This window comes from Falco naumanni, chromosome 4, assembly GCF_017639655.2.
Source record: "Falco naumanni isolate bFalNau1 chromosome 4, bFalNau1.pat, whole genome shotgun sequence".
In the NCBI taxonomy this organism is placed as follows: domain Eukaryota; kingdom Metazoa; phylum Chordata; class Aves; order Falconiformes; family Falconidae; genus Falco; species Falco naumanni.
In genome coordinates, this window is record NC_054057.1 from 18,141,128 (window position 1) to 18,159,552 (window position 18,425).

The 18,425-nt window shown below is 41.6% G+C and overlaps 1 protein-coding gene across 4 annotated transcripts in view; it reads right to left on the reverse strand.

The window, feature by feature from the left end:
* The window catches only part of TRANK1 (tetratricopeptide repeat and ankyrin repeat containing 1), a 65,806-nt gene that overhangs the window by 26,418 nt on the left and 20,963 nt on the right, over positions 1-18,425 (reverse strand). For 2 of the 4 annotated variants that reach the window (XM_040590332.1, XM_040590331.1), the window contains exons 4-12: positions 16,888-17,038; positions 14,388-14,506; positions 11,221-11,304; positions 7,664-7,802; positions 6,956-7,087; positions 4,825-4,992; positions 1,948-2,106; positions 1,317-1,568; positions 277-453 (exon numbers count right to left, since the gene is read on the reverse strand). In XM_040590332.1, the coding sequence (XP_040446266.1) occupies positions 277-453; positions 1,317-1,568; positions 1,948-2,106; positions 4,825-4,992; positions 6,956-7,087; positions 7,664-7,802; positions 11,221-11,304; positions 14,388-14,506; positions 16,888-17,038 (1,381 nt within the window). The remainder of the gene's footprint in view (positions 1-276; positions 454-1,316; positions 1,569-1,947; positions 2,107-4,824; positions 4,993-6,955; positions 7,088-7,663; positions 7,803-11,220; positions 11,305-14,387; positions 14,507-16,887; positions 17,039-18,425) is intronic. The other 2 variants (XM_040590334.1, XM_040590333.1) reach the window with 1 other exon arrangement.

Below are 18,425 nucleotides of genomic sequence, written 5' to 3' on the forward strand. Positions count from 1 at the left end.
TCCTTATAGTCCCAGCCGCTGCAACCAGAGAGCAGAACACATCAACTCAAAGACTGGAAGACTGGGGTATATGCTCTGGCTTGCAGACTTTAGGGGCTGAGACACAGTCAGACATCCTGACCTGCTGCCTCTGCTATCGCATCAGTGAACAGCAGCAGAAGGGGTAGTGGGCTGCACAGGTAAGAAACGGGGATGTTTTCAACAGCTGCTGTGAAAACAAATGGTGGACATCTGACAGAGCTGTGTCCCCTAGCCCCGGGCACACACAAGCCTTACCTCTATTATTTAAACAGATGGAAACTGCAGCATGCAAGGGAGTATCTCCTTGTGCAATGGAAACATTCCGAGGATCTGCACCTTTGCTCAGCAGCAAATACACCAGTTCAAAATAACTCTTTTTGAGGCATATTTGCAGTGGTATCTCAGAGCTGGTTCCAATCCCATCTGGCAGAGCTGGTGTAAAGGACACAAAAATATCAAGGGTTAAACCAGATATGCCAGATCTGCAAACTACAGAAAGTTCTAAACAGATGAAGGTACATGCTGATTGCTGTGCAGGGGACTTTTTTTTTTTTTTTTTTTTTGACCGCTTTTTACATGTATCCATTAAAAGAGTTTCTAAGAAAATCTTCAGAATCTCCTCTTACCTCCCATTAAGCTAAGCAACCAGTCTTCCCATTGCGATAGGAAGACAGAAAAGCCAGGTCTATCAAGTCAGTCAGTCACTGACCAAAACAAGAAGCCTCCTTGCATTCACAAGGCTGCAACAGGACTGTGTGCCCATAATTCATAGCTAACAGCAAGTTATAAGATGAAATGAAAAATGCCAGAGTAATTCTAGGAATAAACCTCATGCTAAAGAAAAGAAATTACGTCTACACTAGCTAAAAAGAGACAGACATCTGGTCATGCCTTTGAAACCACTGAAGTTGTCAGTTACTTGTAACACAACAACAGACTGAACCCAAAGACCGTGGCTTATAGTTTCTGTCAGGATAATACTGTGGCTGAAGACAGAGAAATTAAAAACCAAAGAAACTACAAGCAAAGGAGCAACAATAATCTTCGGCCTTTGACCTTTTACCAACCTGACAGCCAGATTTCGTTTGAAAAACATCTTCCATCCCATGTAGCCTTACTAGCTTCCCCATGTCGCACACAGCAGATGCAGCCAATGGACTGCATTCCAACAAGCTCCTGCACTTATACAGAGCCACAAAAAACAAGCACTGGTATTTCTGAAACTATGTTGCTCCAAACATGCCAAGTAAAATACTGGATCTTTTATAACACATGAATATTGCAGAATTTTTCACCTCCTCGTTCAATCAAGCATCTTATGAGGTGCACTTGCTCATCCGATCTGTCACACCGTTGGATAATGTTGCAAATGTCAACATCTGAAAGACTGCAGTTTTTGAAGAGTCCTCCACCTGATGGCTCTTCCCCACTGGCCTTCCCTGTTAGCAGCAGCAAAACTTTATGCCACATTTGCTTCTCCAGCAACTGTTTTATGAAGCTGTTAGCACAGGCATGGGAGATGTTGCAAACCACCCCTTCAGGGATTTCTGCAAGACAGTCAAGACAACGTAACTCACTCAAAGTCACATAATAAAATCCATCTCACTGTGAACTGATTTCAGAATAATGAACTCATTAAATTCAAAGTACAGAACAGCAAAATGCAACACTTGCATCTTCCCATCCTTATACTGACAGCCAAGTAAGTTTGAACCGTTCGATTCATCATACTGAATTTTTGTGCAGATTCTGGCGGTTCTAAGTGCAAAACACAACAGTAAAAATAAGTATGTTGTTCCAGTAATATACATTGCAGAAACAAGGAAGAAAAGGAAGGATAAAAGAGCAAGAACTGTATGTTAGCATCAAACACATTTTTCACAGCAATTAGGTTTTGTGAAGGGGAGAAATAAGAACTCGCTGTACCTTTCAGAGAAGACAGCTGTTTCAGAAATCGCTTAACTGCATCTTCCTTCAATACATTTTTATGATGTGCTCCATTTTCAAACCTGTAGAACTGGACAAACTGTTCAAGAACATCCAGGAGAGAATCCGTACCGGCTACAGCTCTGCTTTCATTCCTCCCTGCAAAACATTACAGAAGCTGAAAATCCAGATCCTTGCTGTCATGTTTTCAGGGCAGGACTGTAGGCTGTAATATGTTACATTTCAGCACTCTTAAGAAATGTGTAGTGGCAGGTTAAAATCAGATGGCTGAAACTTACTGCAAAAGCCAGTCCTGTGATGGATTTCGTATCCCAAAGGGTATTTGACATACTCATCAAACACACTTTACCATAATACACTAGGTTGAAACCTGTAGTAGTTCACAAATTGGTCTGCATGCAGGCAGGACACTGCTGCCTCACAGTGGTATCATTGTTTAGAATTTTTAGAGTGACTAAAAGCAGTCATGTTTCTTTTCAGTATACAGTTTTAATCAGACGTGCTGAGCTTGTCTGCTTCCTCAGTGTCATTTAAGAAATACAGCCATGAAATAATATGTCCTTTTAAAAGGAAGAAACAAAACAAACAAAAAAAAACCCTACCACACCAAAACGATACCTACAAGTTTAACAGATACTTAGGTAATGGGCAATGGCAGATTTTAAATTGTGACCCAATAAATGCCCTTAAATAAAAACTGAAAGACTTGGCCTGACTTTCCTAAAAGCTTTGAGGAATTCAGGTACATCAAAGACCAAACAAAACAGCAGCTTTACCTCTTAGGACAAAGAGACAGACAAGGCTGGTCATCTTTTTAGCAGCAAGGACTAACCTCAGACTGTTACCTGTAAAGCAGTGGCTTATTCTACAACCCTTCACTTTGCACGAAGCCTAAAAAAGTCTTGTGGCCTGTGCATTGCCAATAAATAAAGACCACAAAAGACAGGCTGAGCTACCTGGAACACCAACCAAAGCAATTACCACCACAGGGGTGCTGGTGATAACCTCATAACTGAGAGCCACTGGGCTAAGACCTTCACCAGAGCAGAGATCCCTACAGTAAAGAAAAAGAAACTGGGAATCTGCTTGCCAGGAGCCGTAAGATGCAAATGCAATGAAACCAAGTGCTTTCTGGTAAACTTCTATGCAATACACACACGCAAATAGAGATGTAGCCTAAAAACTTTGGGTTTTGCCAAATTTGATCTGCCTGTGCAACCTTTTGCTCCATCTGTGCTTTGAGATTTGCATGACATAAGCAAGTTCTGGTTTGAAAAGGTATGCTTTGGGTTAATACAGTAATACTGCTGATCGAGGTGTTACCTTAAAAGTCCTGCCTGGTTAGTGCCAACGAAAACAAGCAGATTAGGCACCAAGCCATCTCAGAAAGACTGTACTGAAGAAACGCTTTCAAGATGAACAATGTCCGTGCTCGGGACCTATTTTTAAACAGCAGTCTAAACCACGGCTTGAAAAGATCAGCTGCAGGATATACCTCCTCAGTTTCTGAACCTCAAAGTCCTGCAGAAGCATCTTGCCTCCCAGCCAATCTGTCAGTTCTCAAGTGGATACTCACAAGAGCTTCTCTGAATGGCCTCCTACGACTGGATCCTCTGCTGGAAATGTCTGTGGCCCACTACAGTCTCTTTAAGAACCAGGATTTAAGTAACAACCAAGCTGTAGTGCCAATGCTGCCTAGAAGGTGCATCCTGCAGGGACCCTCTAGTCCTGAGGGTATACAGCTTCCCACCTCGTGCCCCAGCTAGCATCTCTCTGACCATACTACAGTACAGGCAGCTCAGGCATGCTCCATTTGTTAGGGCAGACAGGAAACTATGTAAGGGTTAGCCAGACTCAATACTGTCACACTGGGGTGGTATTGTACAATTTGTATTGTTTTCTCATTCTCTTTTATTGGTGTGGAAGAGGAAATTCCCATTATGTGGGCAATTGCACCTGATACGTTAATTTCCAGAGCAGAAAATTATAAAAAAACATACAAGTCAGAATCCTTTTCAGAACTGACAGACTATTATAAAAAAGCAGACTGGAAACAGTTTATTATCCCTGTTCATGAAATTTCATATTAACACACGTCCTTTGCAAACTGCCTAGAAATATCATTAATAATTTTTTAAATGCACTTCAAAGTTTCCCCATACTTCAAATTTGTAACTAAATTTTAACTCCCCTGTTTTGGTTATAAAAGACTCTTGTAGTTTTAGTTTGACAGTCTGCTCTGCTACTCTCTACCGTGTGCAGAAGTTAAATTTTTCCAAGTAATACAGGAGTTTTAGCTGCGTATCACTGACATAGCCCAACAAAGATGGCTAAAACTTTGTGAACAAAGAGCTCTTACTAAATGTTATTTTGTTTTTTAAAAATACTGGCAACTTTTCACTGACATTTTCATCATTTCAGAATTTCTCTTTTTTTGCCAGTATTTTTTGTTATTAAAAGCATTTTAAATATGCCACCAATATTTCAACAAAATGTTTCATTTTCCCAAAAATAAAGTGAAGGTAAAAGATCAAAACTGAAGAAGCACCAAAAAGAAGCAGTTTCTATTGCGAGGGGAGTCTCATGTTAAGGATGGGGGGGGGGGGGGAAACAGTGGCTTACAGTAACAGAACAACTTGTAGTTACTTATTGCATGATATACTAAGAACATCTGTTGCACAGCAGTCACCTTCAGGCAAGAACAAAACATTCATCACTGACTGACAGAAGATCAGGGTGACAACTCATAGGAAAAGTTACCTAAAAGACACCTACTACTACCAATTACAAATAAAACAGTTTTGTACCTAAAGGATATAATTCTAAAACAGGAAAAGCACACAGTCCACGTAGTACCTGTCTCTTTCTCAGAAGAAGTATGTCTCTCAATGTGATCGCTGACTGCTTTTACAGCATCGAAGTTTTTGTTCTTTTTCAACATATCTATGACGTATCTTGACCGTCCATCTGGAACAGTGGGATCAACCCCAAAATTCAGGAGCATGATCACATCTTCTGTTTGGCCTAAAACATTACAGTAATAAACATTAGAGGAAAAATATGAGAAAAAAAATCTCATTTTTCAGGGGTTTTGCCTGGCCCAATTTCTAGCATAATTTTGTAAAAAAACCCAAAAATCTATGTTTTCCCAATGTCATAAGAATGAGGCATTGTTAGGCATCTTTCCCCAAAAGAAACCCCTTAAAAAAATTAAAACTCCGTCTTCTATCTTCATTACTAGTAATTGGGAAACAGCAGCACAGAAACACAAAGTGACTGGGTGCCTCATGAGCATCTCACTGGCCAGAGGCAGCATGTAGAATTCACCTCCTCCCTTATGCCCCAACCCTGTTCTCCAGGCTCTAGGCAAACTACTCTGTACATAAAGAAAAAGCAAAACAATGGATTTTGCTACTGTTTGGAAGGTGACCCAATAAACCAGAATATATCACATACTCATGCATGAATATACACAGCTGGGCACTGAGTTTCTTCTTTCTATGTAGCATAAAACACATCATTGTCTTGGTAATAAGCCTTATAACAAAGATGTCTAATTTGACCAACAGTACCACTAATTTCAACAGATACTACGATCCTCTGTAGCATTTCACAAGTGTTACAGATTACACATAAACACAATAAATATAATGGTGATTTAAAGCCTTGACACAGTATCTAATATTCTGGAAGATGACATGCTCGTTTCTTAGTGTGTCACACGGCACCACCAGGGGAAACTTCACAGCCCTGCAAGCAGCTGCCTGTACTCCTCGTGCCTCAAAGAGACATATTTGCTATAAGCCATGCTCTTGGAACAGCTGGAAGGGCGCAGGAGCACCAAATCACCAAGTCACACAGGAGAAGACCAAGTGACTGTGAGCAAGTAAGTGTTAGACCACCACACGTCCCCTAGGCACACCACCACAGCACACAGCCTCGGTTACTGCACGTGCCAAAGGCAAAGCCTAGATGAGGGAAAAATGATGCAGGCTAACACAAATGTCTTGCTTTGTTTGTCTAAGCCTTACTGTTCAAGCTATTTCAGGGATTATTTTTTGTTAACAGATAGGTGGTAGGGTTTATTTTTCTATTTATAAATATATTCTCTAGATAATATACACTATATAAATATAAAGAATTAAACTGTAATAAAGATATACAACTATATGCTCGCTCTATAATATGTAATATACATATAATCTTTAGTAAGTACATATTAAAATATATACTTTATATAATATATATCCTATATAAATGTAATTATAAATAAATAAGTATATATACGGTATCTTCTGGAAATCCAGACGTCATTTAGCAACAGATGGAACTGCTGCAAGAGACATGTTACACCTTTCCATAAACTGAAATTATTTAGTATAGGTTGCGCGCATGTCACTCATGCTAATAAGGAGAACCGCCAGAATACCATTACATTTCATGGCCTAGAAGTCTGGCGTTACCTCGGCATAGATGCTTATTTCCTGTTGCCACCTGGTGGGCAGAGTAAAAAATACAAGAAAAAAAAGCCAGGCTACATTAACATAAAAGGAATCCCACAGAAAATGGGAAGGAAAGCATTTCATTTTCCTCCTCTGACAAGGTAAACTGCTACAGAGGTTTCAAATCTTCATCTATTGAAAAGAAAAGGATAGGTCCCCAGGTGGTCTAATACGATCTTAAGGGCACATCAAACTTCAAAATGAAACTTCTAGGATTCAAAAAACTGCGGCACACTTGTGGGAAAATCATAATCAGTCAAACCAAAGAGCAAATCAAATGGTCACAAATCAGGTATAAAATTTTAAAAGGGAATTGTTGGAAAGTTTAAATATTAGTTACCATTACAAAGTCTACATTTAGATAAAAGGACTTTCTCATTTTCTTCCTTAGAACGAAATAGTAAACACCGGGCTCTGAAATTTTCTTCCATTATTCATTTTTCCATATGAAAACAAAACACCACACACAAAATAACTATATTTACTGCGTTTCTGGGAATATTCACTGGAAGATGCCACAATATGCAGGAGGTTGCATCCATCTCTGTCTTGCTGGTTGATCTTATCCTTCAAGTCTGGCCTCTGAGTCAGTAACCACCTGAAGAGATGGTTCTTTCCTGAAATGATTAAGAAAACCCACTTGTTATAAATGGTAAAGAGAGATACAACAGAAACAGATCCTGGTTTTTCCCCTATAGATTGCCAAGATGCAACTATATGAAACCTTTTCTCAAAGACAGGGAGTATGCCAGGGAAGAAATACGTGAACGAAATGATGGTAAGAGCCAGCTGCATTGTGGGAGACATGATGCTACATTCTTGCTGACTTGCATAAAGTGTGAACCTCACGGCTCTTTAGCACATACAGAAACTGTTGCTCCACACCAAAGTGGCAGGAAGAAATAACTGTATTTTTGTCAAAGCTAATATATTCACATTATGAAAGACCCATACCAATCACCCTTCTGCCTCAAACCACAGAAGAGAACCGCCATATCATGCTTGTACTACTATCAGGCACAGAGAATGCTTAGAACATTTTCAAAAATAGTGCCTTATTGGAACATGCCAGGTTATATACACCTAGATGATCTGATCTCATTAGCTTTTTAAATAAAAAATTTAAAAGCTCTAGCTGTCAGTTCTCTGATGAAGGCCACCATTATTTTATTTTAGCTACAGATGTCACTCACTCGCTTTGATACACAGCCTGATAACAGCATGAAGCAGATACACTCCAATGGTTTCAGCTTTCGCCCCGATGGAAATTAGCCACTTGACTAACTCTGCTACTTCTTGCATCTTCTCACCGCACCCATACAACTCAGAAGTCTGATAACAAAGAGAACAATTACAACATGTTACTTTTTACATACACAAAAGGCTTTTTAAAATCCGGTTTCCCTGGGGTTTTATTATAAGAATCAGTGAAACAGTAACAATCAAGCCATAGCCACTGTAAAATGAAACCTCTATTATATATGTAACAACTCTAGTAGAAGCTACTACGAGATGTTAATCTTAAAGGAATCTTGTCCTGCTCTGAAGAGCACTGAACCTAAAGTCTATTTTATAATACGTATTTCTGTATTTCTTCTCTGTAATTGACTACAACTTTTGGCCTTACACTTGTCTATTCAATGTTACGGACTCTCAGTGCACGTACTGCTGTAACTGGATATTGTGCCTTTTAAGCTTGGATGAGGCAGCTTCTGCAGGCAGCTACCCCAAAGCAAGAATAGGCTGGAGAAACACTTGTAACTGGGAAAAGGGAGTTAGAGACTGCAGGAAGGAGGTTTAGGGAACTCAAGCAACCAGTCCTTTTACAGCTCAGGAACCCCATGGATGGAGAGCAGGGCAAAGCCCTACTCTCATCCACTTCAGGAAGCATCTGGTGTTACTAAGACAACAATGATAACATGACTGCTCATACAAAGAAAAGATGTTAAGCCTTAGGAGACGTTTTTGGCCAGATAAATTCCTAGAAAGTGATCTGATAAAAGTATGGAATTTACAGGGAAGGTTACAGACCAAGACTGAAAGCACACAGCCTGAACAGAAGGCAGCTGAACTGAAAAAGGATGTTCTAGCAACTACTTAATGAACATGAAGCACAGTCTACAAGGGGTACAGCAACAGGGGGAACTCTGGAGGTGGGCAGAGGAAGCTCAGATGGAAATTAAGACACTATGCCAGAAGGATCAGGACATGAGGGGGTGGTCGGAAACAGTGTTCAGACATAATTTCTCCATTTGTGCCAGTCATCTTTTTAAATAGCAGTCTTCACACATGCTTCCAACATCCACAAATAAATCTTTTTTTCTAACGCCTCATGCCAAATTTTGACTGGCGAGAATTACTGTTTGCGCACAGTTACAAAATCAAAATACCACAAATTACAGGGATAATGTAGTGGCAGCAGGGGAAGCTCGAGTTGTCAGAAAGCCACATTTTCTAATTTTTGCAAAAGAGAAGCAGTGCTTAGGGAATTTTTCATCTTGATTCTTTCAGTCTTCCACATGCACCACAAACCCCTAGAATAGCTAAGACCGGCGAAGCCAATTCAGCAATGAAGGACACAGTATTTTGCAAAGGCAACCGATTTTTACCTTCCTCTCTCAAGGAGGCATTTCGATTTGCTTGCCCAGGAAGGAAGGTTCTTTGCTAAGACACTACATGTGTCCTCTACTACAACGCCATGCCTTACTGTCAGTGTGAGGAGCTCATTCACCCCTTGTAGGACTGTTCTGCTGCAATGCCCCAGGCCACAGCACCGCTAAGAGCTGCAAACCACGGCAGTGGCAGTGGGCATCTCCACTTCGAAGCTGCTTTAAGCTGAGGCTCTCATGCCTTTGTCCTCACCACAACTATGCTGCTCTAGCACCACAGCCCTGCTCTGCTGGTTGGCCATGGACCTGGCTGATTCAGGGCTGGACCCCAACTCACCCTCCCTTCCCACAAAAAATGAGTAAACATGAGGGATGATGGTGGGTAGCATGAAGTCCCATATCTGCTGGCACTAATCCAGCATACCTGCCTAATGATAGCTAACCAAGGCATGCTTGGTTATATATATATTCATCCACTAACTCTTCTGCTATGAACAGATGTCGATTTATTCCCTTTGCATTACCCTTCTTTTCCAGAATTGCTCCCACTTACTCTGTCAAGGAACCTACCTGACATACATTGATGGAAAAAGCACCAACTTGCAATTTTTATGACAAAAGTACCATAAGCACTGTAACAGCCAAGTGGCAAATTCTGGCATATTCCATAAACATACCCTAAACTGTTAATTTGCCAGCCAGTAAATGCCAAGCAAATGTACTGTGCAGTGTACGGTTAACATCTTCTACAGCTTCTGTCAGGAAAACCTCTGTGCTGTAAGAAATCTAGTATACTTCAGCATAAAGCCTAATGGAAGATCTCAATGAACCTGTAACCATATCTTTTTAAAGTAGGTTACATAGAGCAGAACTATAGTTAATTAACTTATACACACAAAGAAATGGAAGAATAGCACAAAAAAATGCATACCAACAATAATTTTTTTTAATGCTTTACATATGAAATGCTTTACTTAACTGCAGTTGAAACAGCCTGGGCATCCCCTGTCTGGTAACAGACACATACACTGTGAGATGCCTTTAGAGAGTTGGTATGTTACTGCTACGGACACTGGCTGCTCCTGAGTTGCAGGGCTGGTGAACTGCCTCCATAGCCCTGAGCTGGGCTGGAAGCAATGGCTGCACACACCTTCATGCATTCAAAGCATTTTGGCAGCATACCCATGTACAAAGGCAGGTGCAAGCAGCAGCAAGCCCTACAAGGTCACCTAGCTCACACAGTGACGAGGGCAGAGCCTCCGGGGTGTACCAGTGTGCCTGGCATGGCACATGCACCAGGTAAGCACAACCAACAGCAGCAAAGGATGTGTAAGCATGGCAGTTTCTGACAGCTGGAAAATGTTATTTTCTCCTGCCAGCATAGAAAGCTTTGGAGGTTCCCAAGCGCTGCATAACATGAGGAACCACAAAATAAAGAAAAGAGCAAGTTTCAGATGAGCAACATAAAGATTAAATTCTGCTGCCTGCAGACGCCATCACCTCAGTGAAAGGCCTGAGGAATTGTGGCTACTTTGTCTACAACTACATGTTTCCATCTTGCCAAAATCCTCTAAGTTATATGGAAACTGTCAAAGTCTTTAGGGAAAAAGTTTAGCAGGTGCTGCCTAGGTATAAAGCAACCTACCAAAATTTGGGGCGTTGAGGGAAGGGAAAATTCCAATACTGCACCCAGCTCAACTCTCTGTAATCATACTCAGCACCATGAAGCAGTTCAGAGACAGTCTAGCAAAGTAAAAAAAAAAATACCCTATCTCATGGATATCATAAGTTCTCATAGTTGGAAAACATATCCAACTTAACTGATGTCTGACATTTTTCAGCATTAAATTGTCAGGTTACAAGCCTGACATGAATGGCTTGCTGTACTTGAGAGGAAGATGTCTTCTTTTGATCAAATAAAATATTAAATTACCCACAGAAATTATGCAAAATAAAGATTTTTTAATTTTCAAGTGAAAAGGGGCAAAATAGATCATTTAACATAAATACAAAGTCCATGTATTATTTTCCATCTTATTTTTCTTTGATGTTTTACCCTTGCACACAAGGTGGAAAATCTCTCACTAAAGTCAACAGGAAAAAAAAGAAATAGACATAAGAAAAAAAAAATGTTAGTTTACCTCAAAGAGATTCTTCAGTGATAACTGGTTTACTCTGAGATTGGTGGGCAACTCTTTCTTATCGGACAACAACAACAGACAAGACTGTTAAAAAAAAAAAAAAAAGACAAAACATTGGTGATCTAATAAGCACAGTTCGAAACTTTGTTTTTCACTGCCTCATCAGATCTTGTAGGAAGGCAAACAAGGGCTAACAACAATTCAGATCTTTTTTTAATATTGCAACACATTACTGAATCTCTGTTTTTCAACTGAATTAATGTAATACACGGTGGACTGTGGTAAGTTATGACTGATTAAAGTTTCCTCAGAAATAAAAACCATGTAAGAAAGGTCAAGCCCTAAAAATCTCTCCAATATGCCTTGGAAGTGGCTCCTCACTTTAGGAACAGACCTTTACATTCATGGGGATGAGACTCCCCAGCCACAACAACATTCTCAGCAGAAAGCAAGAAGTGTTTACTGTATCTTTTTCCTTTTTCTCAGTTTCCCTAAAAACTTCACCTTGCTCCTTGAAAACCCATCTACTTTCACCAGAGGGCAATGGAAGAACTATGTCATCTACCTGGACTTCTGTAAGGCCTTTGATATAGTCCCCCACAACATTTGTAGCTCTAAACTGTAGAGGTACGGATTTGATGGATAGACTGTTGGATGGGTAAGGAACTGGCCAGATGGCTGCATCCAAGGAGTTACAGTCAATGGCTCAGGGTCCAAGTGGAAACCAGTAACAAGCTGTATCCCTGAAGGGTCCATACTGGGACCACTACTATTTAGTATCTTCATCAATGACACAGTGGGACTGCGTGGTGCAATACTCACTCAGCAAGTCTGCAGGTGGCACCAAGCTCAGTGATGCAGTTGATACACTTGAGAGCAGGGATGCCATTCAGAGGCACCTTGACAGGCTCAAGGAGCAAGCCCATGTGAACCTCATGAAGTTCAACAAGGCCAAGGTCCTCCACCTGCGTCAGGGCAATCCCTAGTATAAATACAAGCTGGGGGATGAATGGATTGAGAGGATTTCTGTAGAGGAGGACCTGGAGGTACTGGTACATAAGAAATTGCATATGAGCCATCAATGTGTGCTTCTAGCCCAGAAAGCCAACTGTATTCTGGTCTGCATCAAAAGAATCACTGCCAGCAGGTTGAGGGAGATGACTCTCCTCTCCTCTCCTCTGGTGAGACCCCACCTGCAGCCCTGCATTCAGCTCTGGGGTCTCCAGCACAGGAAAGACATAGACCTGTTGGAGCAGGTCCAGAGGAGGGCCGCAAAAATGATCAGAGGGATGGAACACCTCTCCTATGAGGAAAAGCTGAGAGAGCTGGGGTTGTTCAGCCTGGAGAAGAGAAGGTTATGGGGAGACCATGTTACAGCCTTTCTATATAGAAAGGGGGCTTATAAGAAAGGCTTTTTAACAAGGTCTGTAAGTGAAAGTGTTGCCTAAACTCCTGAATTATCAAACTATGATTTAGTGTTTAACTACAAGTTGAAGAAATACGCGCACAAAGTTTAGGCCAAGCTGACCCACCCTCTAAAGTTGTGTGAAAGGACTTGTAATCAAGGGAGTCAGCCTTGGGAAACCAAGAACAGATGGGGAAAAGAACACCATTATCTAAGTTATGTGGAAGGAAGCCTCCAAGTGAGAAAGTTCTGGCCACAAGAGGAGGCAAGCTGTTAAGGTGCTGCAATCCACAGAAAATTAGTTGAAAGTAGGACAAAAGTAATTGTGGTAATGAGAGATTGTGACCTCCTACTCAAACAGCTCCCCCGAAAGACAGCAAACCCCCACTTGGGGAGCACACATCATTTGTGAAAAACTTCAGTAGTGCTATCTGAGGATGCGCACTAATTTGCATTAGAAGTGAGAAACTTGCAACCAGTCCTGTGCGTGAATGAAAATGAATACGTAATGTACTATGAATGTGCAGGTACCCTATCGTATGTAACGTGCGCCCTCGAGTAACCTGGCGTGCACATCAGAAGGAAAAAAAACCCCATGCACCCAGCGCTGCAATAAACCAGTGACAAGTTTCTGAACTACCATTTGGTTTGGAGAGTTTTCTTGGTTATGGTTTTTGGAAACAAAAGGGACAAGGGGCAACGGTTTTAACCTCAAAGGGGGTAGGTTTAAAATTGGACATAAGGAAGAATTTTTTTATGATACACTGGAAGAGGTTGCCCAGAGAAGATGTGGATGACCCATCACTGGAAGTGTTCAAGGTGAGGTTGGACAGGGCTTTCAGCAACCTGACCCGATTGATGTCCCTGCCCACAGCAGGGGGGTTGAATGGGCAATGTGGGGCTGCAGTCAGTGCATAGCAGTCCCTCTCTGTCACTCCCACCTCCTTAAGCTTCTCCCATGCTCCAGCACCATGGCTCCTGCCGAGAGCCTGCTCCTGCATGGCCTCTGCACAGGCTGCAAGGGAACCCCTGCTCCAGCCACAGCACCTCCCCACCTCCTTCCTCTCATCCTCCCACCCCGCTGCTGCTCTTTCCTCCCCCCTCACTCTGCCAGGCAGGGTTTACCCTTTTTGAAACACCTTCCCGTTAGCAGCCCACCTTGGCTGGGGGGCTCAGCTGTGCCCTGCGGCAGGGCTGCTGGAACCAGCCATGATGGCCCAGGGCAGCCCTGGCCTCTCCTTACAGGGGCCCGGCAGCCCCACGCCAGCACCTCGCCACCCATGTTCAACACTGGCATATTCATGACAATTATCAATTTTTTTTTTTTTTTTTTTACACAGCTACTATAGAAAAGAAGGTTAGAATAATTTCAGGTGATTCACCTTCTGATTTTTCTAAATGATCTCATTTTAACAACCACATATTTCCTCTGAGCTCCTTTATTTGTGGGTCTTTCACAGACCGCTGTGAAAGTCCAGCTTGTCATACACCAAGTAAAAGGGACCACAAATAAACATGTATTTTTTTCCCCCCTCATATTTCTTTCAAGAATAGCAACTCTAGATGGCACTGAAGTTATAAGAAACAACAGCAAGAGCAAAGCGGAAATACAGTTCATCGTATGCCTTCAAGAAATGAGTTTCACAGGTTACCCCTAAAAGTATTTTTCAGTCTTAAAAATTCGAACCAGGGAACAATAAACATTCACTGGGATCTTAAGGGTGACGGGGCACAACAGCAGGTCAGGCAGTGACAGACTTACCCGCCACTTCCCCTTCTGGGCCAGCTTCTCTATCACCGCTTGCCAAATCAGCGCATCAAACCTCATGCTGAAAATATAATCATACGCAGGGGGAAAAGTCGGTGGAGAGACCCGTTCGTCTGCAAGAACAAGCCATCGAGAAAACTGTTTAGTGTCGTGGCGCTGCATCTTACACCCTCCCTTCTGTTCCTCAGGAACCCGTGAGCCCTCGTCCCCTGTGCAGTGAGCTGGGTGGTTAAGTGCCTCCCTTGACTGTGCCAGCAACTCTTGCATGGCTGAGGTGGGGAACGGTGCTGACCACACCAGAAACATTCCTTATCTGAATCCTAACCTCCCTTGACAGCCTTGGAACATTCCTTATCTGAATCCTAACCTCCCTTGACAGCCTTGGAACATTCCTTATCTGAATATGAGTGATAAGGTAACGCCTTCACTGGAATTTTGAAAAGTCCAGTAATTACCAACTTGGATTGTGGACAGAACAGCAATTTATTGCTGACTAAAGCAAATCATCTCCAAACCTAAAACCAGCAGTCTTAAGCAAGGTCCTTTTGAGCTCTCCTAGAACACAGCAGTCTGTGACAAGCACCTCCCTCTGGGCAGGACACTTCTCAGAGCTCGCTAGCTCCCAAGTTCACAAAGTTAGTACCACCATCACCAAAAGCTGATGATGGACCCTGGGCTCCCCACTCCTAGAGGCTCAACCTTTCACCCACTGAAAAATGCAAAGGCATTTGACATTAATCTTTCAGCAAGGGGAAGTTTTAACAGTTACACCTTTGTACATTTTTAAAATATATATATATACACACACACAATAAATTTACTCCTTTGTGTCTGTGTGCATGCATGTGTGAATTCATTGAGGTACCTGATAACAAGCATAGAATGAATGTTACTGTCACGGATCCATAATTAAGTTACTGTTGTGATTGTAGTAAAATTTATTGATCCACTTTGTAAATGATAAATTAGTCAATGATTAAGTGCTGCTAAAATCTTGTGATCAACCTTAAACTGCAGATAAACCTTAGACATCCATTAGACATAAACCACTGTCCAAGATGAGACTAAGATTGGATCTAGCCGCACCTAAGCTCTATGAAGAGTTTAGAAAGCAAGGGGGTCGGGTCCACTCTGAACCTTGTGACTCAACTGATCTTCCTTACTCCTTACATTCCTTTAAATACAAACTGTTGCCCAAGTCTGAGACTAGGATTGGATCTAGCTGCACCTAAACTCTTATCAAGAGCTGAGAAAGCAAGAGGGTCCACTCTGAATCTCATGACTCAAGGAGAGTCTCCCTTACTCTTCTACATCTTTAGTCTCTCTGTAAATCATTTCATTCCAGCTTATTTTTAATTTGATTCTTTGTTGTGTGATTTATCTATGCAATAAGTAATAGAGTGAACCTTGCCATCGAACTTGGTGAAGTTGCACTCCCACAAATTCATATTAAAACTATTTTGCCAATACCTTTGATGGTGATTCTTTAAGCAACCTAAGCCAGTCACTTGCAGCAAGTATACACAGTGCTTTTGAAGTTGGGGTCTCTAACTAAATTACTTCATTGCACAAGGACAATTTTAGCACCGATTAACACACAGGAAAATGCCAAATGGGGGCTTAAACATCCCTGGCCACCCAACTGATGAGGCACCTTGAATCAGCAGCCAATCTTCATCAAACAAGGAGGGGGGAAAAATTAATCCCTGTCCTCAAGAAACACTTCTAAGCCCCAAGACACTGTGAACCTCATGGCAGTTCTTCTGCTTGTGGGTGAGCCCAGCTACAGACAGTGCTAAAGTTAATCAAGGTCCTTAACATGGGGCTACAAGTTCAGGAAAATGCAGCAGGGGCACACCTGAAATCACCTGGCATGCCTTCAAGCCCCATCAGACAGAGCCTGTGAACCAGACAAAAAAGCAAGTAGAGGAAGAGAGACTGAGGAGAGGGTAGGAAGGCCCAGGGTAGACATTGCTCAAAAAAACCCCATGCAATGCCACAAAAAAGCCAAAATCCCTCTTTTCATTGCTGCCCATTACTAGCTGAATCTCCCCCACACTGGAGTACACTGCACTGTAAACTCAAGTTTAAGCTATCTTCTAATTATTTTCAAATCTACCTAGCTAAAAGAAAAGCAGAGTGGTTTGGACTAAAAACACTAAAGCCTCAGGGGTCTGGAGCTCCAAATCTCCAACTTTGCCTCCCTGACTCTGAATTCTGTCCTCTTCTAACTGGTCCAAAATTGATGCGTTCTTGTGAGACAACATCCTCCCCTGCACAGTGTTTTGGGATTGTTGGTATCTGCCGTTTACAAACTAGACCAGGTTCACCACATCCTTTTGATAAGGCCACTCAACACATTCAAGATCCTCAAACAGACCTGAGCCACTAAGGACCAAATTAATGACCTCACGAAGGATGCCCTACCAAGGACTTGCGTTGTCGTCACTACTGAAAGGCTCTTAGAAGAATTAAGTTCTTAATTTGAGTTTACCATTGACACTTATGAAGATTCCTGCTACAAAATCAGCAACTTGAGTTTGATCTGCAGAAGCATTCAGGAGAACCAAACCTTTATGAAACATTGAAATCGCCTCGTAAGAGTTTGATAACTTGATCAATGAGTGGCCAGCTCTATAATACGCCTGGGGGGGGGGGGGGGGGGGGGGAAGGAAAAAAAAAAAGAGAACAAAAAAGACCATTGTTGGGAAAATATTCAGATCTTTACTACAAAACATTAACATTTTTTCCTAAATTCTCTGATTATGCTACAAAAATTACATGTAGTACTATTTTTACAGCTTCTTACACACAGATCAAAAAAGAACAGCGAAAAAACATCCCTTGAAATTCACAATATGCTACCGATGACATCACAGATCATAAAAGTGATAAATCCTGCACTGCAAAACTTGGAAAATAACTACAAGATGGAAGACATACTGTTAGCAGCTATATTTTAACATCCTCTGCACAGGATTTTTTTTTTTGTCATGAGGTCCAGAATATATGTTTATGTCCCCATGCCACTGCATGCAGCAGTATTTACCACAATGCATATATCCTTCAGCCAAAGACACCTGAACATGTTTATGTTCACCACCAAACTAGGTTGTATTGGTTCAGAGTCACAGTGAAATCAATTTATTCAAACCAGATAACTGACATGCTGTGATACAGCATAAATTAAACTGGTATTTGCATGCATGCAATTTTACCATACCCAAATCAAATACCTTCTACTAAAGTCTCTGGGAGTCTGCAGTGGTTACTCCAGAAGACCATTTATTGTACATAAAAGCCAATCCAAGTGTATGCCTCCACATCATAAATACTGTACAACTGCAACTTATTCTTAACGGATGAGTACTTGCGTCAATGTGTACTTAATCACTGTATACTTAAACACAAGCGTATGCGTAGCGTATTGTTCTGTCCGCTGGAAACACAATATGACTTTGATCACCACGTACTGTTCCCAGGAACTTATTAACATGTAAAGAATATTAGGGCACACTGCCCAAGGGAACTTTCAAAGCTAAGTCCCCATCCCAGACCTGACAGTGGCTGATGAATCTGTACCACGAGCCAGGCTCTGTAAGACCGTAAGTGAACACTGAGCTGGTGAACCTCACCACAGATGGGATCCGGACAGTGTGCCATGACCTGACCAGAGACCTGGCCGGTGCTGTGTCATCCTCAGGTCTCCAACATCTTAAAGGCATGTAAGATTTTGTTACTTGCTGTTGCCTTGTCCAGGATATTAATAAAATAGTTATCTTTCTTGAAAGCATTGGTGCCTCTCTTGTTGGGACCCAGAAAGAACCAGCATCTTCTGGTGCAAAAGAGAGCTCCTTCATTTTAATAAAAGTACTGTTACAGTAGTAATTCTGATGCGCTTGTAAGTGTCAGACACATTCCTAGAATTTTATGCTGTATTTGTTTATCACACCTCAAAACCAAAAGACAATAAAAAGCAGATACTGACATTTTTTTTAGTAAGTAAGGCATGCAAAAAACAGCCAGCTTAAA